The 25,330-nt window shown below is 40.7% G+C and overlaps 1 protein-coding gene across 28 annotated transcripts in view; it reads left to right on the top strand.

Annotated features, from left to right (window-relative positions):
* Window positions 1-25,330, top strand: part of GPD2 (glycerol-3-phosphate dehydrogenase 2) — a 240,167-nt gene that overhangs the window by 61,795 nt on the left and 153,042 nt on the right. For 22 of the 28 annotated variants that reach the window (XM_051848606.2, XM_070070848.1, XM_008258597.4 and 19 more), the window contains one exon: window positions 16,166-16,275. In XM_051848606.2, the coding sequence (XP_051704566.1) occupies window positions 16,174-16,275 (102 nt within the window). In that variant the 5' untranslated portion in view covers window positions 16,166-16,173. Of the gene's footprint in view, window positions 1-9,700; window positions 9,932-11,421; window positions 14,338-15,993; window positions 16,018-16,165; window positions 16,276-25,330 lie in introns of those variants that run through there. The other 6 variants (XM_070070845.1, XM_070070846.1, XM_070070860.1 and 3 more) reach the window with 3 other exon arrangements.

The following is a 25,330-nucleotide window of genomic DNA, read 5'->3' as shown; positions in this document are numbered from 1 at the left end:
AAGTAATGGTCAGATGATATGGGATTTAGTCAAATGTCAGCTATCCATCTGCATGGTGCTCTTTAGAATTCTTTTATTTTTTTCACTTCTCTTTCTTATATACATGCACTTTTTTTTCTTATAAGAGTAATATATGCTCATTTTAGAATAACAGAATATGGTGCACACAAAGAAGAAGATAAAATGACAATCTTATCATTCAGCAATGAGATTTTTTTCAGACTTTTTTTGGTATATCCTAGTGCTTGTATGTGTGTGTGCATGTGTGTGTGCATGGATGCCTTCAATATATATATTACATATGTCCACACATACACATGGATACTTCTTTTCTACTTTTGTTCTCTTTGTAATTAATTTTCTACTTGTCCATTATTCCACCACCATGCAGAATATAATTAACCTAGGAAAAATTAATTCCTGAGGAATAAAGGAATTCTAGAATGTCTAACTTATTTAAGGCTATCCAGATATTTCTAGAACTTTCTTTATTATACATATCAGCATAAAATGTTGCTTGTCAGTCATTTAGATAGAGGGATGTGGATAGTAGTCATTCGGTGTTGCCAGTGTCCCATCACCGTGGCCCAGTTAGGATGGGATAAATAGCAGGGGACCCTCTAGAACAAAAGGCCAGGGTCCAGCAATGCCATGAAAAAGGGAATGTACAGATGATACCAATTTCTTACGTGAGGAGACCACAGACTAGACAAGTCAGGTGACTTTATTCAGCCTGAGATTGTCACTGGGTGGGGTGACAACTCCGGTGGCTGATCGCCCATTCTGTCATCTCTGCGGAACACATGGCTACCTCAGAACATAGTCTGAAAAGCAAACCATGCTGCTGGCAGCTGCCAAAGTAATGACCTGGGGAATAGGCACAAGTGTACTGGGTGAGGTCAGGCCTGAAGGTCACCACGTTGATATTGGAATCTGGAGTTTTGACAGGCATCTTGTTAGAAATGCCATTTTGTGAGTCCCTTGCCTACTACTGCCTCATGATAAGAAGCTCAAGCTATGGGTTAAATTTTTTTGGATTAACTTTGCGTTTCCCTTAACATCATCTCAGAATTTATGGTTCAGGAGAGGCTGTTGAGTATAAATTGCTAATGTGCTTGCTGATTTCCATCAGCTGTGTGATTTGACTGACAACAGCGTGAGCCTAGCCCACTGGGGTCTGGTGAATTGCATGCACTCAGCCAGAGTGTTTCTTGAGTTGGAATTGAAATGCATGGCCCTTTAGTTTCCAGTGTGATGCCAACACTCAGGCAATTGACTTTTGCTCTTCAGTCTCCAGCAGGGGGAAAATCATGAAATAAAATGGGGATAGGCCAGGCATCCTCAAGATTCAAGCCCATAAATATAAATAACTGTAATTAATCATATGCAGTCCCTGTTGCCTATTACATCTATATTCGGCTGGGTCAGTAAGCTTCACACAGCTTTTTAATTCCCAGCCTGTGATTGGTGGGGAGTGTTCTGGGTGCCTCTGCCTATTGAGATGTGACCCAAGGTTCTCTTCCAATATGGGTCCAAAATCAGTTCAGGTTTTAATGAGTTGTGTGTGTGTGAGTGATGGTGGTAGGGAGTCTCCTGCAATGCCACACACTTGAGAGGGAGCAGAAATATGAAAAGATTCTGCGGTTGCCATTTGAGAAGCTCTCTCAGTTGACTGCCTGCTCTTAATTTCCAGCTTGGTAGACCACATGGGGTGCAACAGTTTTTTTGAGTATATCAAAAGGTATTTACACTCAGCGATTATCCTTAAAGTACTTGTTTTCCTTTTGCAAGCCTTATGTTTGATTGTGTTTTACATTTCTAACTGTTTACTTGTGGATTTGTTCACTCATTGTCCCTCTCTGCATTTTCCTTTTTTCAAGCTTTCATCTACTTATTATGAACATAGCTAATGGTGTCCTAAAGAAAACACAATTGCTTTTTGCTCCTGTTTCTTAAAAGGCATCCTTGACACTGTGGCGAGGGTGCTTCCCTTTTTCCAAACAAATCCCATCAAATCATGACTCCATTGACTTTGTACCTTGACCCCATCAGAATAAGAACTTCCCTAGGAAGAGGTCTGTGATATTGTGATAGATATATTCCTCCCAAGGCCAGCCATAGAGACCAGAATTTCACTTTCCCAAAATGAGTTGTAGAAACTCTAATCTTTCCCTGCCTTTCAGTCATGGAGCTGGCTCTAAGAAATTCTCGGGTGTAGTGTTGCCTGATAGTAGGTCATAAGATCATCCTCATTTCAGAAGGGGTCCTTGCCCCTACCCTGGAGGAAAGTGCTGAGCAGAGAGACTAAGTGGAACCTGAACAGTCAGGCCTGGCTTGGAGTCCCCACCCAGTCCATTAGCAATCATACATGTATAATGCAAACTCAAAAGGACAGAGTTTGGAGAACTTCCAGATGAGTGAATCCAGGAGAGTTCCTGGAGGGTGATGCACTGGAGAGTGCGTGGAAGCTCCACACCTCTTGCCCCATACCTGGCTCTCGGCGTCACTTTTAGTTGTGTCCTTTGTAATATCCATTAGATAATACTGTCAGATGTAAGTGTTTTCCTGATTCTGTGTGCTGCTCAAGCAAATTAATTGAACTCAGGAAGGGGTTTGTGGGAACCTTGATATATAACCAGTCAGTCTCAGGCACAGTTTACAGCCTGATTGGCAGTGTTATGGACTGAACCTTCAACCTGTGAGATCTGATGCTGTCTTCAGGTACACAGTGTCAAAGCTGAATTGAATTAAAGGACGCCCAGCTGGCATCCCCTGCAGAATTGACTCCTCGCTTGGGGTATGCACTCCCCACCCCCCATCCCTTCTGCTGTTGCAAGTGGTCTGTGTTGTGAGAGTGTAGGAGGAGAAACTGAATTGGAGTGGCTTTTTCCCTCTGTATCTGAAGTCATGTGGCTCAGCACCTGTCTGGCTCTCTGAGCACATCATTTACTCTGCGGCAGCCGCAGTTGCCATTCAGTTTCCCCAGGATGCCAGGGCCGGTGCTGAATGCCTCACACACTTTCCTCTGCATGGAAGACCCTTCTCTCAGATCCTCACAGGCCTGAGTTCTCCTCAGTTACGTATTCTTGCCAGATCACCTCTGTGAATGATTTAGCTAAAGCAGATTTCTTTTATACCTCCACCTCCACCCCAATTATTCTCTAATTATCCCATCTGTTTTTTTTTCATAGCACTTTTCATTGGAAAATATTCACGTAAAAAAAATGTCAGTTTCTGAAATTGTTACTTTTTTTTTCCCTTCTTTGATTCCCAAGAGCAGTGGAAACCCAGCCCCCAGAACTGTGGTGGGATCTGGCAGGTATCCCCAGTTGAATGCATGTTGTATGAACCATCGTCATTTTCCCCTTCTTTACTTGGGAAAGTCCTTCAGTGATGATTTTCCTGAGTATTTCATGGAACTCTTGATTTGGTTAGCTTCTAATAGGATCCAAATTTTATGCTTCCCTTGTTTTTTTTTTTTTTTTTTTTTTTTGTGACAGGCAGAGTGGACAGTGAGAGAGAGAGACAGAGAGAAAGGTCTTCCTTTGCCGTTGGTTCACCCTCCAATGGCCGCCGCGGCTGGCGCGCTGCGGCCGGCGCACCGCGCTGATCCGATGGCAGGAGCCAGGGGCCAGGAGCTTTTCCTGGTCTCCCATGGGGTGCAGGGCCCAAGCACCTGGGCCATCCTCCACTGCACTCCCTGGCCACAGCAGAGGGCTGGCCTGGAAGAGGGGCAACCGGGACAGAATCCGGCGCCCCGACCGGGACTAGAACCCGGTGTGCCGGCGCCGCTAGGCGGAGGATTAGCCTAGTGAGCCGCGGCGCCGGCCTATGCTTCCCTTGTTAATGCTAAGTGTGTTTCCTTAAATAAGGCCTTTTCCAGGAAGAAATTTTTAAGTGTTTCTAGAGCAGAAGCAGAGAACTTGGCCGTAGTTACTCTATTTGATATGAGTCTGTTCAGAAGTATTTTTTTTTAAAGATAAGTGAATGAGCGTATGGAACATCTCTCTCTGTCTCTTTGCCTCTTTAATAAAATAAAAATATATACAAATGCAAGTTTTTAAAAAGGAAAATAAGTGCAGTCATTTAGCTTAGAGATTGAGATGCACACATCCCATATCAGAGTGCCTTAATTTGCTTTCTGTCTCCAATTTCTGATTCTAGCTTCCTGCTAGTGCAGACCCAGGGAGGCAGCAGGTGATAATTTGAGTGGTTGGGTGCCTGCCACCCACAGGGGTGAGTTCCTAGTTCCTGGCTCTGGCCCTAGTCCAGTCCCAGTCTTTGTGGGCATTAGGGGAGTGTACCAGTGGATGACTGTCTGTGTTTTCTCTCTCTCTACCTCTTGAAAAAAGTTTAAAAAAGAAACTAAAAGAGAAAACAATTTCACTAACTATAAATGAATTAAGCATAGATGTTTACAATTTTTATAGTAATTCTGTGGAAAGCATATAATAGAAACCATTCTATTATGGATTAAACTTTGATAATTTGCATTTATTGAATAAAAATCTGTTAGTAGCTGAGATGAGCTTAACAATTTCTTGGAATTCTACAATGAATCTCATGAAAATAAGAAATGAGATTCAAATTTGTGACTCTAGTTCTAGCATGCATTTTAGAAATGGCAGAAAATATTAGTAACATTCTATAACAATTGCCTTGGAAGCCACACATTTTGTAGAAAATTAAGTCTTAAATAATAAATGAGTACTGGAGTGCAAGCGCATATTCTCATGTTCCTGCAAGGTCTCCTCTCTTTCAACATGTTTTTTATTTGAGTGGACTTTGTGAAATATAAGATTAATGAATTGTTTTGACATTGCGTGGTAAATTAAAAAAAAACAAAAATTGCACATCAAAAAGCTTAATGTAATAATGTTTGAGACAAATTTTCAATTAACAGATATTTTAGATGGGCTAACTTTAATATTTATTCACTTTATTTCCTCCTTTTCACTTGTACTTTTTACTTACATTTTTTTTTTTTTGATTCTTTGCCAATTCCTCCTTTTGCCAAACTTCCAGGCTCCTGCCCTCTTTCAAGGCTGAAGAACATTCCTGGGCTAACCAACCTCTCCTGGCATCTGTAGCTTTGAGTTTGCTCCTAAAATGATGTAACTGACCTCACAGTGCACCAGAAAGAGAACAGTTGGAGGACTTTCCAAAGTACTTTTTGTCTTGAATAAGTATAAGTACAATGTTTTCTTTCACATTCTTTGTTTCCTGATTTTTGTTCTCTTTTGTCCTTATTAAAATACTCCTCTTTTGTTAAGATTTCTTTTTCCCACTTTTAGGGTTGGGCGTCCCTTGCATAGGAATTTCCTTGGAAAATGGGTTAGGTTGGAAGTCAGGTACAAAGCAAGGGTCTGGATGCTGTACTAGCCCTGTGTGAGTGTTGCTTCAGCTTCCTCACTGGCCACAGTTCAACGTTTTGTACATCAAGAATCTGAGGACTCATTGCATCGCCAGTGTTTCTGCTGACTTTTGCCTGTTCTTTGATTTATCTTGTTAGGAGAATGCTTTTTTCAATGACTTCAGAAAAGTCTTTTTGTTTGTCATTTGATCCTGTTCCATGTAATGTATTCTTTCAAACTCTACCTTGTCATTGTTGTGTTTTTCTGTTTTTTTGTTTGTTTGTTTGTTTGTCTCTGTTTTTGATATAATAAAGGAAGGGCTAAAGAAGAAGGTGGTTGAAGGATAAAAGTGTCTGTTGATTTCTCAGGACTTGATATATTCTTCTTTCCTTTTGGATTATCTTTGATGAATAACCTTTGGGTTCATTTCTTGCCTAGTCTTGGCCTAAATCCTTTTAAAAAATGTCTAAAGCAACGAAAAAAAAAAAAGAATGATTCATTTTCAGTTTATAGATGAGGGCTCCTGTCTGTTTCCACAGAACAGAGCTGTTTTCTCTGATGTTGACTGTTTTGTTCATTTATGTCTGACAGCTTTCAAAAAGCATGCTTGAAGGCTCTCTGTGTGTTTCTGTAGGAATCGCATGTGGCTGTCTAAGATGTATATGTGTTGAAGTGCCCCTCTGCTTGCCTGGGGTGGGAGGGTGTATTTGTAGGCAGAGTGCTAATCCTTATCCTTGCTGTAAAGTAAACCTTGGGGAAAGGGAAGGTAGTACTAGAAGCACTTCGATTGCTCCTTGTCTGCGTAAGCACTGTGTCAATGTACGTTTGGTGTGTCTAAATCAAGAGGTGTTTCCTTATAGGGAATTATACAAAGCACTTGATATCACATTAATTGGAGGTAATAAAGGATCTGCTTTGTTGAAACATGTCTAGTTCAAAGCACCAGAAATCTTGACTTAATAGTTAAAATGGGCTACTGGGCTGGAAGACACTTTTGAGCTTACTTCCTCTCCTTCTAGTTTTGCTGTGGACTTGCTGTCAAGGTCCAGGATTATAGACTTGCTAAGCAGGAATTCCTCTGATGAAATACTGCCACCCTTATTTCGTACAATTCATGCACCTTTCTCCAGTAAGCCACTGGATTTGTGGGCAGGTGGAGCCTCAGCCCTGGCCTTCTGAGTTGCATTCTGCATGGGTGCAGCAATGCAGCATGACTCACAATAGAGAAGGGGGTGGTTTTTCATGAGCAGTCATAAGGTGGTAGTGACCACATAACTGAAGTGTAAAGAGCTTTTTGCTACTTTTGGACCTGTATATTCTCAGGCAGAAGGTTTAGTGACCTGTTGCCTACTACTACTAGTTTATATCCTGGAGGTTTTATTTTCATGTTTGAAATACCTCATGCATCTGGGCTTCTCAGGGGGTGATCAGAAGGGCATGGGACACCTTTATATCTTGACAAGGAACACACATCCCAAGGACTGAGAGGCTGGTAGTTGAGATTACTCTTCTCAAAATGATCTTTGAACTGCACTTCCCCTCCCTCATCCTCCACTGATCACACTCCTAAGGGATTGAGAGAAATATGCTAATTTCTTTTCTGCCACATGAGTCAAAACCCTGAGGAATTATAATTGTTTTGCTTAAATTAATGGAGAGCATGGAGGTTGGAAGGTAACTGTGATTATACAAGCTGCGGAAGGATGGGAGCTTTTGTGAACGTGGAGGGAGTAAGAGCTTCTTCCATGGGGGACTAGGGAAAGCATTTGCATGGATTTCTACTCTTGTTAAACTTACATCTTGGCAGTTAAGGCTACTGGGTGCAAGAAGACAAAACAGGAAGGAAGGGAGAATCCAGGGGCCAGAAATGTCTTCATATTCTTGTTGGGAAGTTTCTGCCTTTTTCTTTTCATTTTTTGTTTCTTTTGTTTCTTTCTTTCTTTCTTTTTGTTTGTTTGTTTGTTTGTCAGAATTACAGGGAGAGGTAGAAAGAGACAGATCTTTATCCGCTGGCTCACTCCCTGGAAGGCCACAATGGCTGGGGCTGGGCCAAGGCAAATGCTAGGAGCCTGTAACTCCCTCTAGGTCTCCCACATGAGTGGCAGGGGCCAAGGATAACAAGGGCATCTTCTACAGTTTCCCAGGCACGTTAACAAGGACCTAGATTAGAAGTGGACCAGCCAGGATGCGAATCAAGGCTCATGTGGGATGCCAGTGTCACAGGAGGCGGCTTAACCCACTGCTCTACAGTGCCAACCCCACCGTTGACCTGTTTTGATGGTTGATCTTTACTTGTTTTCACCAGTTCAGAGTGCATAGTCAGTCATTCAGATGTGTGATTTAATTGGGAGAGTAACTATGCGTCTGAATGGGAGGAGGCAGAGGTAGTAACCACTCAGGGACTATGATACATAGACTGGAATGGGAATCCTAACAGAACAGCTAACAATTCACTTTAGTCAGATAAGTTGCAGTGGTCAGCAAACTCTGAGAGGTGGTGAATCCAGCTACTAGCGTTAGAGAAATTTTATTGTGTAGTAGTTTATGTCTGCCAGTTTTAGGCAAGAGTTTCCCAGAAACACCTGTAGTTCTGATTACTCTGGTGACCTTTAGACCACATAGCTTTCTGTTTATTGTTTTCTTCAATTTCTGTTAAAATCTCAAATTTTCTTCTTTCCATACTCAGCTCCTTTTCTCCTGTAAACCTGCTTCTTAATTTCCTAATAATGTAGTGTTGGGGCTAATCCCCAGCTACCTAGGTGAACACCACTTACTGTGTTTGGGGTCTCCTTGCTTCCTCCAGGAATCATTTGTCAAGTCCTGGCATGGTCTCTAATTCAGTATTATCATCAGATATTTCTGCAAAGCATCAATCTCTACATTTGCAGTTTCCAGTGTTGTTTCCCACAAGGCTCTCATCCTTTAACACAGAGACTATTCCATTGCCTTCTGATTGGTCCCTCTGTCTTTATCATACGTTTCAACACAAAACTCTACTTGAACGCTGTAAATCAGGGTAAATACGCTGTAAATATTTTGCTTCCTTATCTACAGCATTGACTCTGTATTGTCCATGAAGCATCTTACATATAGAAACATCTTACACATAGAGTCTTCCTTCTTTTTAAAGCTCATTCCCAATAGAACACCATCTCTAGTGAAATCAGAAAACTGTGTGTCTCCTGATCATTTCTGGGATGTTCCTACTTCTCTTCTAAATCATCTTTGTCTTTCCACACCTCCAACTCAGGCCACTCCAGATCCTTTGAAGACTGTTAACAAGCATCCTGACTTCTTTAATGCCCTCTTTAATTCTTTCAGTCAGAATCAATCACTTCTCCACTACATGATATAGCACCATGCTGTCTTTTCTACCAGAATATTTGTAGCATTAAGTGTAGCACAGACTTGTGTGAGCACAGAATTACAAGACTGATTTTGCTATCTCATCTTATATATAGATTGTAAACTCTTTGAAGGTAGTTGGTAAACTTAGATATATTAAGTTGAGCACTGTTTCACTTAACTTTTACCTATTGAGCTGGTGTTCTCCTTGCAAGAGTTAGAGAGCTTTCACTGGTCTATGCCAATGCATGACCCAGTCGGAGTCAGTGTGCAAGCAGCTGAATCAGTAGGGTATCAACCTGGACATTCAGCTATGATAAATAAGCCAATCTTATTTTTGGATAATTTTCTCCCTCTAATTTTCTCATAGTTGAATTTGCAAAAGGTAAAGATTTATCAATATTTTGGTCCCTTTTAGGGCTCAGAAAGTGATACCCCAAACCCAAGGCCCAAGAAGCAGCTGCAGAAGCAAAGTTTCTTTCTACTGCTTTCCTGTCATTTGTTCCTCTTTCTCCCTAAAAGAAAGTATAGAAACTAAAATTCTTCTTTCCCAATGGGTAGTGTTTTTGAAACCAGAGCTCCTTTTCTCCAAATCCAGATGTAAATCCTAAAAGTATTACTGTAACTTTTCCCTTGTCTTTCTATATAACAGCCAGCCATAAAGAAACTCTCTGGCCTAGCTTATTTGACTGTAGGTCATAAAACCCCCATTCCAGAAGAGTCCTGACCCATCACTGCAAAGAGGAAGTGCTGCACATTGACCAAGAAGAAGCTGGAGATTGGCCTTGCTGCATGTCCCCACTGAGTCTGTTCACATTACATCAGACCCTTTTTGTCCAATCACATTTATATGTGGCTATCACTCCTCATTCAACATAAGCATAAAAATGAGTAATTCACCCTAGGTCTTTGGATTTTCATTCTGAAGACCCCTATGCATGTAAAAGTATTATCAAATAAATTTACTGTGCTTTTCTCTTTTTTTTACCTTTCTTATGCAGTCAAGTTGTCACCCACTATTCTTATAATGGGTGAGGAAAGTTGACACTCTTTTCCTTCCCTAAAATTTTTGGAGATAAGGATGGGATGATTGGAACACCTGACTCTCCTGGGAATCCTACATATGGGATCCTGAGACCATTGATGAAAAGTTGGCAAAGAACAGTAAAGCAGTTTTTGCCAAGATCAGCTCCCCTAAGCCTCTGCCTGCAGTGCCCTTTTGAGAATAGAAGGTAAAAATTTCTCTTTCTCCAAATTTGGGATGGCAGAAGGAAATACATTGATTTGAATTATGATTATTGTTTAAAATGGGTTTGGGGGTGCCCATTCTTGGTCCTCTCCCTCTCTGGACAGCTATTATTTACCTCTTTGTCTCATTTTGTTTCCTGAGAACTTGGCTTGACTTGCTGCCTGGCAGGCATGCAAGTATTGGGTCTTTGGGTGCGGGTTACACCTGAAAGGTTGGGGGTTGCCCAAGAATATATCCGGACAGAAATGTGGGCTGGATCCTACTTGCAGCTGTTGTACGAGCTGTTGCTAGTGCTCAAGTCTCTTGTTTCTTTTGTCTCTTTGGAGGTGGCTTTGGATATTGTGAAAATTGTGTTTTTCAGGGCCAGCATTGTAACATAGCAGTTAAAGTTGCCGCCTGCCATGCTAGCATCCCACATGGGCACCAGTTTGAGTTCTGGCTACTCCACTTCTGATCCAGCTCTCTGCTAATGTGCCTGGGAAAGCAGCAGAAGATGTCTCAAGTTCTTGGGCCCTTGAACCCATGTGGGAGCACTTGGGCTATCTTCTGTTGCTTTCTCAGGTACCTTAGCAGGGAGCTGGACCCAAAGTGGAGCAGCCAGGACCCAAACCCATCACAGACATTGGTTTGACAGGTTGTACCACAACGCCGGTCCCTAGGCTATCTTGTTTTTAGAAGGCCTCTGTCGCTCAGATTCTGCGCTGTTGTCTGGATCCCTTTTCTTGAATTGCTGCTAACTAGTCCTTTATTGACCTTTATGAAAGTCATGAAATCTCTTCACATTTGCTCCTCTAAGGCCTGATCTTTCCATTTGCTTCTGCCTCTTCATTTGTGACATTCTTTTGGAGGGTCCCTTGCCTTCTTCACCGAGTCCCCTGAGTCATGGGTGCCTTCTTCCCAGTTCTGAAGCTTAGCTCTTTGGCTTTTAAGGATAACAAGGATTTATCCATGTTATGAATTGACACTGGCTCTTCAAGTTCGCAGTAACTGATGAGTCACTTCAAGAGCTGCAGTTTCAAGGTAACTGACAGTAGTTGCAATGAATAGTTGTTTTTGAAGGGTAGGGACTGTGGCTTTCTATCTTTTAAGTGTTTTCACATATCCTGGTAAGAAAAGCCTCAGGGGTCTGATTGGGTCAAACAAAAATGGCAATAATTTCAGTTTGCTTTGGGAAAAGTCATTGGCTGGATTAATTGCGGGGAATCATGGAGTGGGGCCATGGCGTGATGGTGTGTGTGGTTTGGGCACTGGGAAGCGGATGGAGCCCGTGCCACTGAGGGCTAGGGCTCCCAGAGGGAGTGGGCTACTCACAGATTGGGCCGGTTGGTATTGGGTCCCTCACTCACTTAAGGGGGGTATCCTTGCAGTGAGGTGCACTGTGGGAACATTATGCTACCTACTCCATGGTGCTTGGGCTTTTGCCTCTGCTCTGGGGATCCAGGATTCAGAATAGGACTGAGATCCTTTATTTCTGGTGATCCAGATACTCAGTCTTTCAGCTGTGCCTGCCTTTTACATCAACAAGTGTTTGGTCCAGAAGCTGAAAATGTTTATTCCTTAATGAGCTCCACCCTGAACTCAGCCCACCCAGTTATGAAACACAAGCTAAATAAAACAAACCCATTGGTTTCTGCATTTTCTCTCAGGCTTATCTGTGTGTTTCCTTGTAAAATCCTGTAGTGATTTTCTGTGAATTTTTTTCCTTGACATTTGTTCTGGATCTTTGTCTGAGCTTCACCTAGCTGACACACCTGCACTGGTAAGGCCTCTCCAAGAATGTTGGCTATGTTCATAAAGCTGTCAGATCAAGGCTTTCGTTTAGAGGCACTCTTAAGAGAGAGACCTCAGGACAAAATTAAAACAAATGCAGTTTTAGCAGAAATGGATATTGTGTCCACTCAAATGAGACCTTGGAGATATTCAGACAGCCTCAGTAAAGTCTCCATTAGTCACTAACCTAATGGCTAGCCCTCAGCCTCCAGAAGGGTGATCTCTGGTAGTAGGCAATATGTGGTAGGCTCTTTTTTTGCCAGAAAAAAAGAGAAACTAACTCAAATGGCTTTTAATCCATGAGACCTGAGATGCTATTTGGTCAGTAGACGTACTTTCTAAATTGTTGGTAAAATAAGTTAGAAATACCTTTACAACTTGCCATGGGACTCCAAATTCCATTAAGTTGGCATGTACCAATGCCATCTTACTAGTTAAAGTGGTCAGTTTAAGTTCATAACTGACCATAAAGATAGGATTAAGTGTCAAAGGGATCACATAAATAAGACCAAGTGTCTACTAATAATAATAGAATTAAAAAGGAGAGAACGATCCAACATGGGAAGCAGGACACACAGCAGACTCATAGAATGACAGATGTCCTAAACAACACTCTGGTCTCAGAATCAGCCGTTAAGGCATTTGGATCTGGCTAAAAAGCCCATGAGAGTATTTCAGGCATGGAAAGCCAAGACACTGTGGCAAAAACAACCTGCATGGAAGATCTCTATGACTGAGATCCTGGTGGAAAGAAGGAGCCATCAAAGAAGGGGGTACCTTTCTCTGAAGGGAGGAGAGAACATCCACTTTGATTATGGCCTTGTCTAAATAATGTCAGAGTTTGTGGACTCAAGAGGCTTCCATAGCCTTGGCAGCTCATGAGAAGAGCCTTAGGTGATCACTGACGTCATTAATAAGAATGTCAATTGTTCAATCAACAACAGGAGTCACTGCACTTGCTCCCCATGTAGGACCTCTGTCCTTAATGTGTTGTACTATGAGAATTAACCGTAAAACTAATCTTCAAACAGTATTTTATAGTTTGTGTATCTCTGTGGGTGCAAACTGTTAAAATCTTTACTTAGTATAGAGTTGATCCTCTGTATATTAAGGTAATTAAAAAAGAATCTTAATGAAGAATGGAATGGGAGAGGGAGTAGGAGGTAGAATGGTTTGGAGGTAGGAGGGTAGGTATGGGGGGAAGAACTGCTATAATCCAAAAGTTGTACTTTTGAAATTTATATTTATTAAATAAAAGCTTTCTATATAAAAAAAGAAATACCTTTAGAACTACCAACATAAAATGTAATGGACACTCATTCTTAAGTCTACTAGTAAGACAGGTTGCATTGTCTCTTCTGGTAGATGTTTCAAGGCCACAAAACTCTTGCTAGTGTTATATTTTTATATTTGCTTTTCTATGAACTAAAGCTATTGGATTCCTAGCTGTGGTTTTTATGCTTAGAAGGAAATGATTGTTGTTCTTTCTAATCATTGTGAAAACTTTTCTTCTTAGAGTGTAATATAAATGGGTACACACAGTATGCAGCATGTGGTTTGTGTTTATCTGGTTTTCAGTTTCTTCCTTTTCAACATTAAAGTCAAGTTCTTACATTCATTATCTGGCAGAAGGTTGTGAGTAGATACTTGGCCAGTGACATCTTCCTTGCCTTAGAGGGAAACCTGAATGCCAAGGAACTGTACACTTTGGGTGACTGCTTGAGAACAGGGCCTGCTTCTGAAATGACAGCACAATGTGGGTAATAGTTGATGAGAAGTTGCCTTTTGAGACCTAAAACAGGGTAGAACCACAAAGGGTTAAGAGCCTAAACTCACTCATGGTTTTCTCACTTAGTGGGAGTGATTTTGTGCAAATCTTCTACTTCTTGTGAATCACAATTGCATCTTCTGTGAAATTGGGTGTTGTGAGGATAAAATGGTATGAAAAATTAAAAGCTCACTGCTATTTTACCTAGCAGATACTCAGTAAATGTCTGTTGTCATTGTAACATTCATAATAATAATAAAAGCAATAATAATGATGATCTTAGGAGAGCTAGGAGAAGTTGACTGATTTTGTGTTTTTGTTTTTTCATTACAATTAGAGTGGTGTATTAGCTGGATAATCTTTTGGAAGGATTTGATCACAATAGAACTAATGATCTCTTAAACACAGGTTATTCTGTGAAATTATTGAAAGTAAAACTTTTTATTGGTCATAATCAATATTATGAGTAACTCTGCAAAATAGTGTGTGAATGCAGTTTTTCATTGGTATTGGTGGCTACTTGGACAAACACATGAAAATATTCTGTTTTGCAAGTTTAGGTCTGAGACAGATCAAGTGGGAACAATATAATAGGATGGACAGGAAACAGAGACCCCCACACATTCGGGAAAACTAGTTCCAAACTTAACTGGCTGAATGCATTACTCTGATGTGGAAGCTTTTCCATTGACTGTGTTATATTCAGCATCCTCAGTTGGACAAATTGATGTGGGGTATCCTTTGTGAAGTCATCAATGGGATTATCAACAAGACAGAAGCAATGATAGTAAGCTAAAGTCAACCACCCATAACACTTCCAGCGGACCACCAAGCTGCCATGGATTGTTTAGGTAAATAGGGCTAGGACTTTATTCTCTGTCCCCAGCTGTCAGTGAGACCCTGGTGGACTTTAAAATGGCCTGTTCCCCTGGCTGCTTGGTTTTGCATCATTGTGTGATAGGCACCCATGTGAACATTAATGGTAATGCCTTGAGTGGTGATGGTGAGTTATGACAAATGGGTGCCTACTAAGTCGGGGTTTTTATTATCAAAGCAACCTAGGGTAAAAGTTTTGCTTAATGTTGGCTGTGTGATGAATGGAGGTCAATAGCTAGCATACAGCTATGTCTTGCATCATTTTGGAAAGAGAAGATGGTTATTAAGGAATAGGCAGTATAAAAGATGCCTCCAGCAGCTGAGTATGCATGTGAAATATTTTCCTGGTAATCACCTTATTAAAAAAAATGAGGCTTATAGTTTAGGAATGTGAGAGGAAGAATAAGATGAAAGAAAAAAATAAAATTTTAAGAAATGCTAACTTGAGTACACAATTTATAGTATTCCAAAGTGAATTTTGCTTGACCATAGTTGGAACTGTACTGAAATTTATTAACTTGGAATAATGGTAACAGATACTATCTGTCCAGTATGGACTCCAGTGTTCAACTGTATCATAATTTACATTGAGATGTTATATTTTTTCAGTATCCTAAGTTTAAAACTGCTTTCATAATAAATACATTCTTGAGTTATGAGATATCAGTGCACTATAAGGTATGCTGTTCAGACAAGTCAGACCTCACCCATACAGGAAAATAGGGTAGTGGCTTCCTTGTAAGATGTGGGCATACCAGATGCTTTTGTGAATGGAAAGTCTTAGGCAGATCAGATTGCTCAATTGTAAGTCAGAGGTCTTTTTTTAGATCACACAGTGGTTTTTTAAAATTTTATAAATTTTTTTATGTTTAGGAGACTCAAAGCCAACTAGAGGATTTTTCACTTTATGAAGTTTTTGTTTCTGAAAACGTTGAAAAATAATTTTAAGTCCTCAAAAAACTTAAAAAGAAAAAGCTCCATATTCAGCTCAATAGTGGAAAACAAGTGAAAGAAAAGAAAACCAAGAGCTGTGACAATGCAGAACTTTATGTAGAAATACACAGTGGGCATGAAACAGTACTTAATCTAGAGGATTTCCTCTGGAAATTGTGGGGTCATGCAACTCCAGCTAGAAGAAAAGTTCTTTTCTGTTTGTGTTTTGGAAGTTCCCCCAATGAAGGGGATTTCAGCAGGTTAAATTGGCTACTTCTAGAAAGGATCAAGGGATGGTGTCTTTTAACTTTTTAGCCTCTGGAGTGTGGACTTTTTAGCAATAGAAGTGTGTGTGTTGCTTTTGGCTCCAGAGAGAGCTTCCTCAGGGAGAAGAGTTGTAGCACAATTTGAATTCCACTGTTGCCAGAGAACCTGAAGCACGCCTGGCACTTCTTGCACATTCCGTGACCCACACCTACCAGTTCTCCTTGTGGAGGGGAGTTGCTGTTGAACAAATTTGCAAGTACAACCTGCAGTTTTGTCAAATACACAGTGACATTTCTGTTCACAGCTCTCTTGACTTATACTGTTTAAATATTTTCAGTTGCCTCTTCATTTGATTTTCTTTCTTTAATTCCTGTCGGATCTGAAAGTAACTTTTGTATAATTGGTTCCCTTGACTAGATTTTCATTATTGCTTTTGAATTGTGGTACACAAGTCGGTATGTTAGTAACTTCCTTCATTTATGTCTCCTTTTCTAGTGTAACATAGTTTCATAATCTACACAGCTTTTTTATATTATTGTATTTTTGTGTGGTAAAAAATTTTCCAATTAACTTCTTTTTGTTTCTTTTTGTTTTCCTTTGTAGGCTGAGAAATGGCATTTCAGAAGGCATTTAAAGGGACTGTTCTAGTTGGAGGAGGGGCTCTTGCCACGGTTTTAGGACTTTCTCAGTTTGCTCAATACAGACGGAAGCAAGTGAGTAACTATGCGTGTACTGATTATAATACATTTTATGATTTCAGTTCTGTGGCTGAAATCTGCCACAGAACTGTGTAGAGGGCATGTGTGATTTTGTTTAGACCCTGTTGTTGGCGTGTCAGTTTGGTATGAAAGATACTCAGAACACTGCCTTAGTGATCCTTGAGAACTGTGTGTGCTTCACTCTTAAAAAAGGGAATTTCTTTTTCAGCATTATCTAGCCTCTGTTTTAGCTTTTTGGTGTTTAGAAAATTGCTTCATTTAGGAGTGCCAGCATTTGTTCACTTAGACTTTCTTTGTCTTGCTGAAGTATTTGGATACTTTCTGTGTTCCTGCCAAAAGTTTGTCTTACTAGAAGGCAGGTGGCAGAGGAAGGAAATGGAAAATAAAGGCCCAACTTTGGACCCTAGTTTTATTTCTAAAATGTGATTTACTTATGCAGTATTATATTAGGTAAAAATTTTAATGGAGGAATGCCATAAAATTGAGATTAGTATAAAATTTTCAAAAATAATTTGAATTGTTCCATTTATTTCCATTTCACTTCTTCCCTTGGCATATCACAATGCCTTCCCATAGTTAAAATTTATTGAGGAGATAATTTTGCTGAAAAGTTTTGTTCTTTTCAGACTTGAAATGCTGTTAACCACTTTAGTGGTTAGTGTTCTCTTGTTCCCCCTTTCCCATATCTGTAGGGCATGTTGTGATACCAGCTGGGTTTTTCATTCTTGTTTAGAAGATTAAGGTGAAAGAATATGATAAGCCATTTGCAACTGGGCAAACTATGAGCTTCTAACTTTCAACATTTTTGGGTATAGCTTTCAGTCAAGGACTCTCTTGTACTTGTTGCTTTTATTTCTTTAGGTTACTAGGTGGTGAGGCCAGCTTAGAATCCCATATCCTGAATGGAAAATCCCACTTTAAAACACTTATTGGTACAAATCAATGTACTGGCTTGTGGTTAAAAGAAAAAAAGCTCATTTTCATGTGACTTCTGCTAAAGTTGGACAATGTGGAATAGGTTATGTAGTTGTGTTTGTCTTTTTCATTCTGAACTAGGAGTTCAAAATTTCTCCAGGAATGTATATTGCAGGTATTATTAATTGACTGACTTGTTATTGAAATTGTTCCCATACATTGGTCATGCTAAATGCACTTTTTATTTTTAAAGATTATATTCGTTCCTTAAGAGTAAGTGTGAAAAGATGATGCTTCAGGGGAGAGCATTTAGCCAAGTGTTTAAGACACCCTCATCCCACTCTGGAGTACCTGTATTCAATTCCTGCTCTGCCGCCTGACTCTAGCTGCCTGCTAATGCAGATCCTGGGAGGCTGTGGTGATGGAGCAAGTATTTGGGTTCCTGCTACTTGCATGGGTGACCTCAATTGAGTTCTTGGCTCCTGACTTTGGCCCCAGCACTTACTGGCATTGGTGGAGTGAATCAGTCCATGGGAGCTCTCTCTGTCTCTCGAGTAAATAAGTAAATAATAAGCGTGTTGCTTCAGCTAAGGCGGTTTCAGAGTGTACTTCTGTTTAGGACATGGTGTTGAGGGATTGGGTTACTTCTGCCATCTTTATGAGTGCTATCTGAAACGATTGGAAAATGCCAATGCCAAAGGTTACGATACCTAATATGAAAAGTTGTTGCTAAATTTGTATGTGGCTTATGTCTTTTAACCATAGTAAGCATGTTCTATCATTTACAGCTTAACTTTTTACCTAGAGTATTATTCCATGTTTATTTTTTCTTTGATTTCTATCTAATAATTCATCTAACAGAATAGAATAAATTGAAGATATTGTCCCAAACAAGTTAGGGATCTATTTTAGTCAGGAAAATCAAGGCAGTATAAGGGTATTTTGATTCCTGGAATGTTTTGTCATTTTATGCTTCCTAAGTTAGACATCTTGACCACCCTAATAGCCAAATGAAATAGATACCAGCAGCTTGAAGTCATTTATAATTTTAAACTGACAAGTTCTGTTGAAAAGAACTACTACAGGCATATTCAGTCAAGGAGTTGCATATGAAATCCAACTGTGTTGCATGAGTGAGAGAGAAGAAACCCCTGTTTGAGCCATTGCCATAAAATGACCACAGGCCTCCCTTAAGTCAGCTGTCTTCTCTTGGAAAATATCTGCCAATCAGAGCCATTCTAGAGGGAGAATTTACTTGACTTCAGTTGTCAAGAAAAATATCCCCCTTGAGATGCATTAATTTCCTCAATTTTTGTTTGGAGAAGCCTTAAATGTGACTAGGTATACTTCATTGTTCTCCAGTGATGCAGGGTGTGTTGGCTTGTTTGACAAGTATATTTACCTTCTGCGTTTTTTTATTTTTTTCTAATTTTTAAAGATAACTACAATGGATAAGCTGCCCTTCTATAAAGAATAAGTTGGTATTGAAACCCTTGATACTGCTGCCCTACAAAGCTTTTCTGTTGACTTTAAGTGCTGGCATGTTTTGCTGCATTCCCAAACTCTGTCTCCCGGCTCCCTGGCTTGTGCTCATTTGGTATTCTCAATACAAAGCTTCCTTCTTAAAATACAGGCAGGGCCTGTACCCTAAATACAAATGGGTGAATTCTAAGCATTGATAAATTTTTATTTGCAACTAAAAGAAAGAAAATCAGTGTACATGCTTTTAAAAATTATACAGAAAACACAATGAAATAAAATCAGATGTGGTTTTGGTTACCTTTACTGTGTTGCTTGAATCAAAGCCACAATACTTCAGGAAATACAGGCCTTTGTGGAGAGTGCCATTGCTGGGTGTCAGTTGCGATTAGAGGTGTTAGCAGTTATTTATATGTCTCATTTGACTCTAAGTATGGCTTTTCTTCATTCATGCATGCCATATACATTATCTTATGCTTATCAATGATGAATAGTACTAACTGTTGGTCCAAGTGAAACCTAGAGTTTTTTTGTTTGTTTGTTTGTTTTTTGGTAAGTGGGTTAGTAGGGGGCTGGTGCTGTGGCATAGCGATTAAAGCCACCGCCAGTAGTTCTGGCATCCCATATGGGTGCCAGTGCATGTCCTGGCTGCTCCTCTTTTGATCCAGCTCTCTGCTATGGCCTGAGAAAGCAGTAGAAGATGACCCAAGTCCTTGGGCCCCTGTACCCGCGTGGGAGACCCGGAAGAAGCTCCTGGCTCCTGGCTTCAGATCGGCGCAGACCCGGCCATTGCCTCCAACTGGGGAGTGAACCAGCAGATGGAGGACCTCTCTCTCTCTCTCTGCCTCTCCTTTTCTCTCTGTGTAACTCTGACTTTCAAGTAAATAAATAAATCTTTTTTTAAAAAATAGAAGTAATGGAAGGATAACAGACCCTCAGAGCTTAAAGGAGTGGGCTCTTACTATTAATTTTCTTTTGGAGCTAGGGCAGCCTAAAACTTGCATTCCAAAGAGGAAGCTAGTGAGGGAAAGGAGATGAATGCTTGTGGACTTCTTTTGTCCCCCTGCAGGGAAAGGGCTTTGTGACCACACATGATGTCCATGTTCCAGACTCCTTCTAGGAGTGCTCTCTGGATTTTCCTCCTCCTTTTGTCCTCCTCAGCTGTAAGTAGATGACTGTTTCCACAAGGTCATCTGCATTTTCCTTTTCCCCAGACCAGCTGTGTGTTAATGGACAGGAGGCTGAGTAGTGGAACATGAGCATCCTACAGCTGTGTTAAATGCCTCCAAGGATATAGCAGACAAACACCTCAGTGGTCATGTCTAGATTTTCAAGTGCAACGTGTCTTTGATTCACTATTAGTATGGGTTGGTTTTTTGTTTGTGTTTTTTTTGTTTGTTTGTTTGTTTTTTTGACAGGCAGAGTGGACAGTAAGAGAGAGAGACAGAGAGAAAGGTCTTCCTTTGCCGTTGGTTCACCCTCCAATGGCCGCCGCGGCCAGCGCACTGCGGCCGGCGCACCGCGCTGATCCGAAGACAGGAACCAGGTACTTATCCTGGTCTCCCATGGGGTGCAGGGCCCAAGTACTCGGGCCATCCTCCACTGCACTCCCTGGCCACAGCAGAGAGCTGGCCTGGAAGAGGGCAACCGGGACAGAATCCAGCGCCCCGACCAGGACTAGAACCCGGTGTGCCGGTGCCACAAGGCGGAGGATTAGCCTAGTGAGCCGTGGCGCTGGCCATGGGTTGGTTTAATAACAAATTTTTAGTTGGGGCACTTACGGAACATCTTCTGCAGGCTAACATCCACTGAAAGGAAGGGCTGCTTCACCGACGAGCCTCCCTTTCTAATTCCAACCGAGTGGGAGAACGGGGTCCACGGAGAGGTGAATATAAATTAGGAAAGAGGGCCTTGAGGTGCTTTCAGAGCAGGTAAACCTTTATGAGGAGAAGAAGTGAAGAGCATTAACGTCAGGGCTGCACGAGCTTCCTCCAGTAGTTGGCAAGGATGGGGGTGGTCATAGAGAATGGAGCAAGAATAGAGTGGGAGAACAAGGATTTGACCTGGAGCCGCTCTCCCCTTTATTTCTTGGTACTACAGGCCAAGGACAGTTTTTGGAACTTTGTTTTTGACTCAATATTTATTATTTATCTCCCAGGACCTAACTGGAAAAATTGATGTGATGGTGGGGGCTGCTTTATAACCCCAGTGGCATGGCTGTTGTAACCAAGACCTATTTGGGTCTGAGGGTGGGCCCTCTCACATAACACATGCTGAGTTTATTTCTTCCACCCCCTGAAGCTGTGGTGGGCTTTGTGACGTAATTCTTAGGTACAGCCTGAGAACCACCAAAGGCTTTCACAAAGCCCGGATGTGGAAGATATTCTTTTCTTTTTTGCGGCACCACACGTGGGCAGGGAGTGGGCTTCAGAGTATGGAAATGAAAACCTTTCCAGTATGAGAAGAAATCTCATTAGAATCAGGGAATTAAGAGATTATCATTGATTGTTGATTCTCATTGCTTCACACTGATTGTTGTTCTGTTCAGAAGCAACACAGTATGTTCTTTGCAGCTGTCTTGGCAGACTGCCTACGTCTAACACCTAACCTTACTTTTCAATAGCTAGCGACTATTTTTTAAATTCAGTGGGCTACATATTCCTCCATCTGTAAAATGGGAATAACAAGTGATACTTCTCTCTTGGGATTATGGAAGACAAAGTCAGGAAGAGTTCTTGGAACATGGAAAGATTTTAAAAAGTGTTAGCTATTATGGAATTTCCAGGTAAGTGTGGTTGTAGTTAGCAAGAAAGTTTGCTTTTGTCATTGAAGATCTTTGCATTTGGAGATAGCTTATTCATACTTTGAGATTATTAGCAAATGCTGTATCCTTTGTCTGAAATTATAGAATGGCTCAAAAACAGGAATACAAAACACCTTTCTGTTTTCTATTCTTTTTTTATTTATTTATTTTTTTTGCTTTCAAACTTTTATTTAATGAATATAAATTTCCAAAGTACAGCTTATAATTTACAATGGCTTCCCCCCTATAACGTCCCTCCCACCCGCAACCCTCCCCTTTCACACTCCCTCTCCCCTTCCATTCACATCAAGATTCATTTTCAATTCTCTTTATATACAGAAGATCGGTTTAGCATACATTAAGTAAAGATTTCAACAGTTTTCTCCCACACAGAAACATAAAGTGAAAAATACTGTTTGAGTGCTAGTTATAGCATTAAATCTCAATGTACAGCAGACTAAAGACAAAGATCCTAGAGGAGTAAGTGCACAGTGACTCCTGTTGTTGACTTAACAAATTGACACTCTTGTTTATGGCCTCAGTAATCACCCTAGGCTCTTGTCATGAGCTGCCAAGGCTATGGAAGCCCCCTGAGTTCACTGACTCTGATCATATATAGACAAGGCCATGGTCAAAATGGAAGTTCTTTTTTTTTATTTTTTATTTTTTTATTTTTTTATTTTTTTTGACAGGCAGAGTGGACAGTGAGAGAGAGAGACAGAGAGAAAGGTCTTCCTTTGCCGTTGGTTCACCCTCCAATGGCCGCCGCGGCCGGCGCGCTGCGGCCGGCGCACCGCGCTGATCCGATGGCAGGAGCCAGGAGCCAGGTGCTTTTCCTGGTCTCCCATGGGGTGCAGGGCCCAAGCACCTGGGCCATCCTCCACTGCACTCCCTGGCCACAGCAGAGGGCTGGCCTGGAAGAGGGACAACCGGGACAGAATCCAGCGCCCCGACCGGGACTAGAACCCGGTGTGCCGGCGCCGCTAGGCGGAGGATTAGCCTAGTGAGCCGCGGCGCCAGCCAAAATGGAAGTTCTCTCCTTCTTTCGGAGAAAGGTACCTCCTTCTTTGATGGCCCCGTTCTTTCCACTGGGATCTCACTCGCAGAGATCTCTCATTTAGGTTTTTTTTTTTTTCCCCCTAGAGTGTCTTGGCTTTCCATGCCTGAAATACTCTCATGGGCTTTTCAGCCGGATCCGCATGCCTTAAGGGCTGATTCTGAGGCCAGAGTGCTGTTTAGGACATCTGCCATTCTATGGGTCTGCTGTGTATCTCACTTCCCATGTTGGATCATTCTCTCCCTTTTTTATTCTATCAGCTAGTATTTGCAGACACTATTTTTGTTTATGTGATCCCTTTGGTTCTTAGTCCTATCATTATGATCAATTGTGAACAGAAATTGATCACTGGGACTAGTGAGATGGCATTGGTACATGCCACCTTGATGGGATTGAATTGGAATCCCCTGGTATATATCTAATTCTACCGTTTGAGGTAAGTCAGCTTGAGCATGTCCTGAATTGCACATCTCTTCCCTCTCTTATTCCCACTCTTATATTTAACAGTGATCACTTTTCAGTTAAGTTTCAGCACTTAAGAAGAATTGTGTATTGATTACAGTCTTCAACCAAAAGTATTAAGTAGAACAAACAAAAAAATACTAAGAGGGATAACATATCAAGTTGCTCATCAACAGTCAGGGTGAGGGCTGATCAAGTCACCGTTTCTCCTAGTGTTCATTTCACTTTAACAGGTTTCCTTTTTGGTGCTCAGTTAGTTGTCACCTATCAAGGAGAACAAGTAGTATTTGTCCCTTTGTGATTGGCTTATTACACTCAGCATAATGTTTTCCAAATTCCTAACAGGGATCACTTTTCAGTTAAAATTTAAACACCTAAGAATAATTGTGTGTTAATTACAGAGTTCAACCAATGGTACTAGAACAAAAAAAAAAATACTAAAATGGATAAAGTATTACATTGTACATCAACCGTCAGGACAAGAGCTGATCAAGTCACTGTTTTCTCATAGTGTCAATTTCATTTCAACAAGTTTCCCCCTTGGTGCTCAGTTAGTAGTCGCCGATCAGGGAGAACATATGATATTTGTCCCTTTGGGACTGGCTCAATTCACTCAGCATGATGTTTTCCAAATTACTCCATCTTGTTGCAAATGACCGGGTTTCGTTGTTTTTGACTGCTGTATGGTATTCTATAGAGTACATGTCCCATAATTTCTTTATCCAGTCTACTGTTGATGGGCATTTGGGTTGGTTCCAGGTCTTAGCTATTGTGAATTGAGCTGCAATAAACATTAATGTGCAGACAGCTTGTTTGTTTGCCAATTTCATTTCCTTTGGGTAAATTCCAAGGAGTGGGATGGCTGGGTTGAATGGTAGGGTTATCTTCAGGTTTCTGAGGAATCTCCAGACTGACTTCCATAGTGGCTTAACCAATTTGCATTCCCACCAACAGTGGGTTAGTGTCCCTTTTTCCCCACATCCTCTCCAGCATCTGTTGTTGGTAGATTTCTGAATGTGAAACCTGTTTTCTATTCTTGATTCCAGACCTGAGGATGAGCAAGGTGGGAAACCCTACCTTGGATTTAACTCTTTTAAGTAATACATTCCTGGAATTTCCTACTCTTTATTTTCCTATTTTTAAAAGATTGATTGATTTTCTTGAAAAGGCAGTTACAAAGAGAAAGGAAGAGACAGATCTTCCATTCACTGGTTCACTTCCCAAATGACCACAAGTGGCCACAAAGGCCAAGACTGGGCCAGATTGAAGCCAGGAGCCAGAAGCTTCTTCTGGGTCTCCTACGTGGGTGCAGGGATCCAAGCACTTAGGCTATCCGCTGCTGCTTTTAGTAAGGATCTGGATTGGAAAGTGCGTTAGTAGGGAGCTGGATTGGAAGTGGAGCAATCCCAGACTTGAACTGGCACCCATATGGATGCAGCCACAGCACCACCCCTAATGGGTTTCTTAAGTTATATGAGTGTGATATTTTTGATAAACTAGTATGTAGTTTATTTTATTTATTGGAATTCTGTGATATAACATTTCAAAAACAAATAATGTTAGAAAACAATGCTAAACCTTTTTAAATAAATTTGAATTTTCATGTATAATTTACTTGAAATGGAATACAGTTAAACTTATTTCTTTTCCAAAGCCAGTGGTTTTTGAGCATGTGATGAAATAATAGCTGTTAATGACTGGATATTCATATTTTTGCAAAATACCATCTCACTTTATAAGAGACAGTGACTCACTGTCCTTGTGAATAGTTTACAGAATACCATAGCTCACTCTGTTACGTGTCTTAAGGGAAGATGGAAAAAAAAAAAAAAACACAAAATGGTAACAGTGATGTGTTAGGTGAGTGCAGGTAAACATGTGCTAACTTTGTTTTTAGTGTCAGCAAAACCCAGGAGGAAAAATATGTATGCTAATGAGAGGCAGAATGATTTATAGATGATTAAAATCTGCAGGGGTTTTGAGAACATTGTTTGCACTTGTAATTTCAGTTTCTCCCTTGTAAAAGATTTCTAATAAAGCACTGTTTCTTGATTAAGGGTATTAATGACTGAGAAGTTTTTAAGTCAGTAACGAAAAACAAGATTGGTAAAAAAAACAAAGATAAGATGATCAACTATAGTAAAATAAAATATATTTTAAGATTAAATTTAGTGGATCCCCAATATCTATTAAACAAAATCACATTTAGCTTCCTAAATATGCCTGTTAAGCAAATGTGGCTAGATTTTCTGAACCGATTATTGTGCATAGTGTATGAAAGCTTTCAGAACTCTCATTTCTTCAGCAAGTAAAGGTCATATCACTTTATTCTC

Source organism: Oryctolagus cuniculus, chromosome 3, assembly GCF_964237555.1.
Source record: "Oryctolagus cuniculus chromosome 3, mOryCun1.1, whole genome shotgun sequence".
NCBI lineage: Eukaryota > Metazoa > Chordata > Mammalia > Lagomorpha > Leporidae > Oryctolagus > Oryctolagus cuniculus.
The sequence above is the reverse complement of the archived record's forward strand: the minus strand, read 5'-3'. Positions and strand labels throughout refer to the sequence as shown.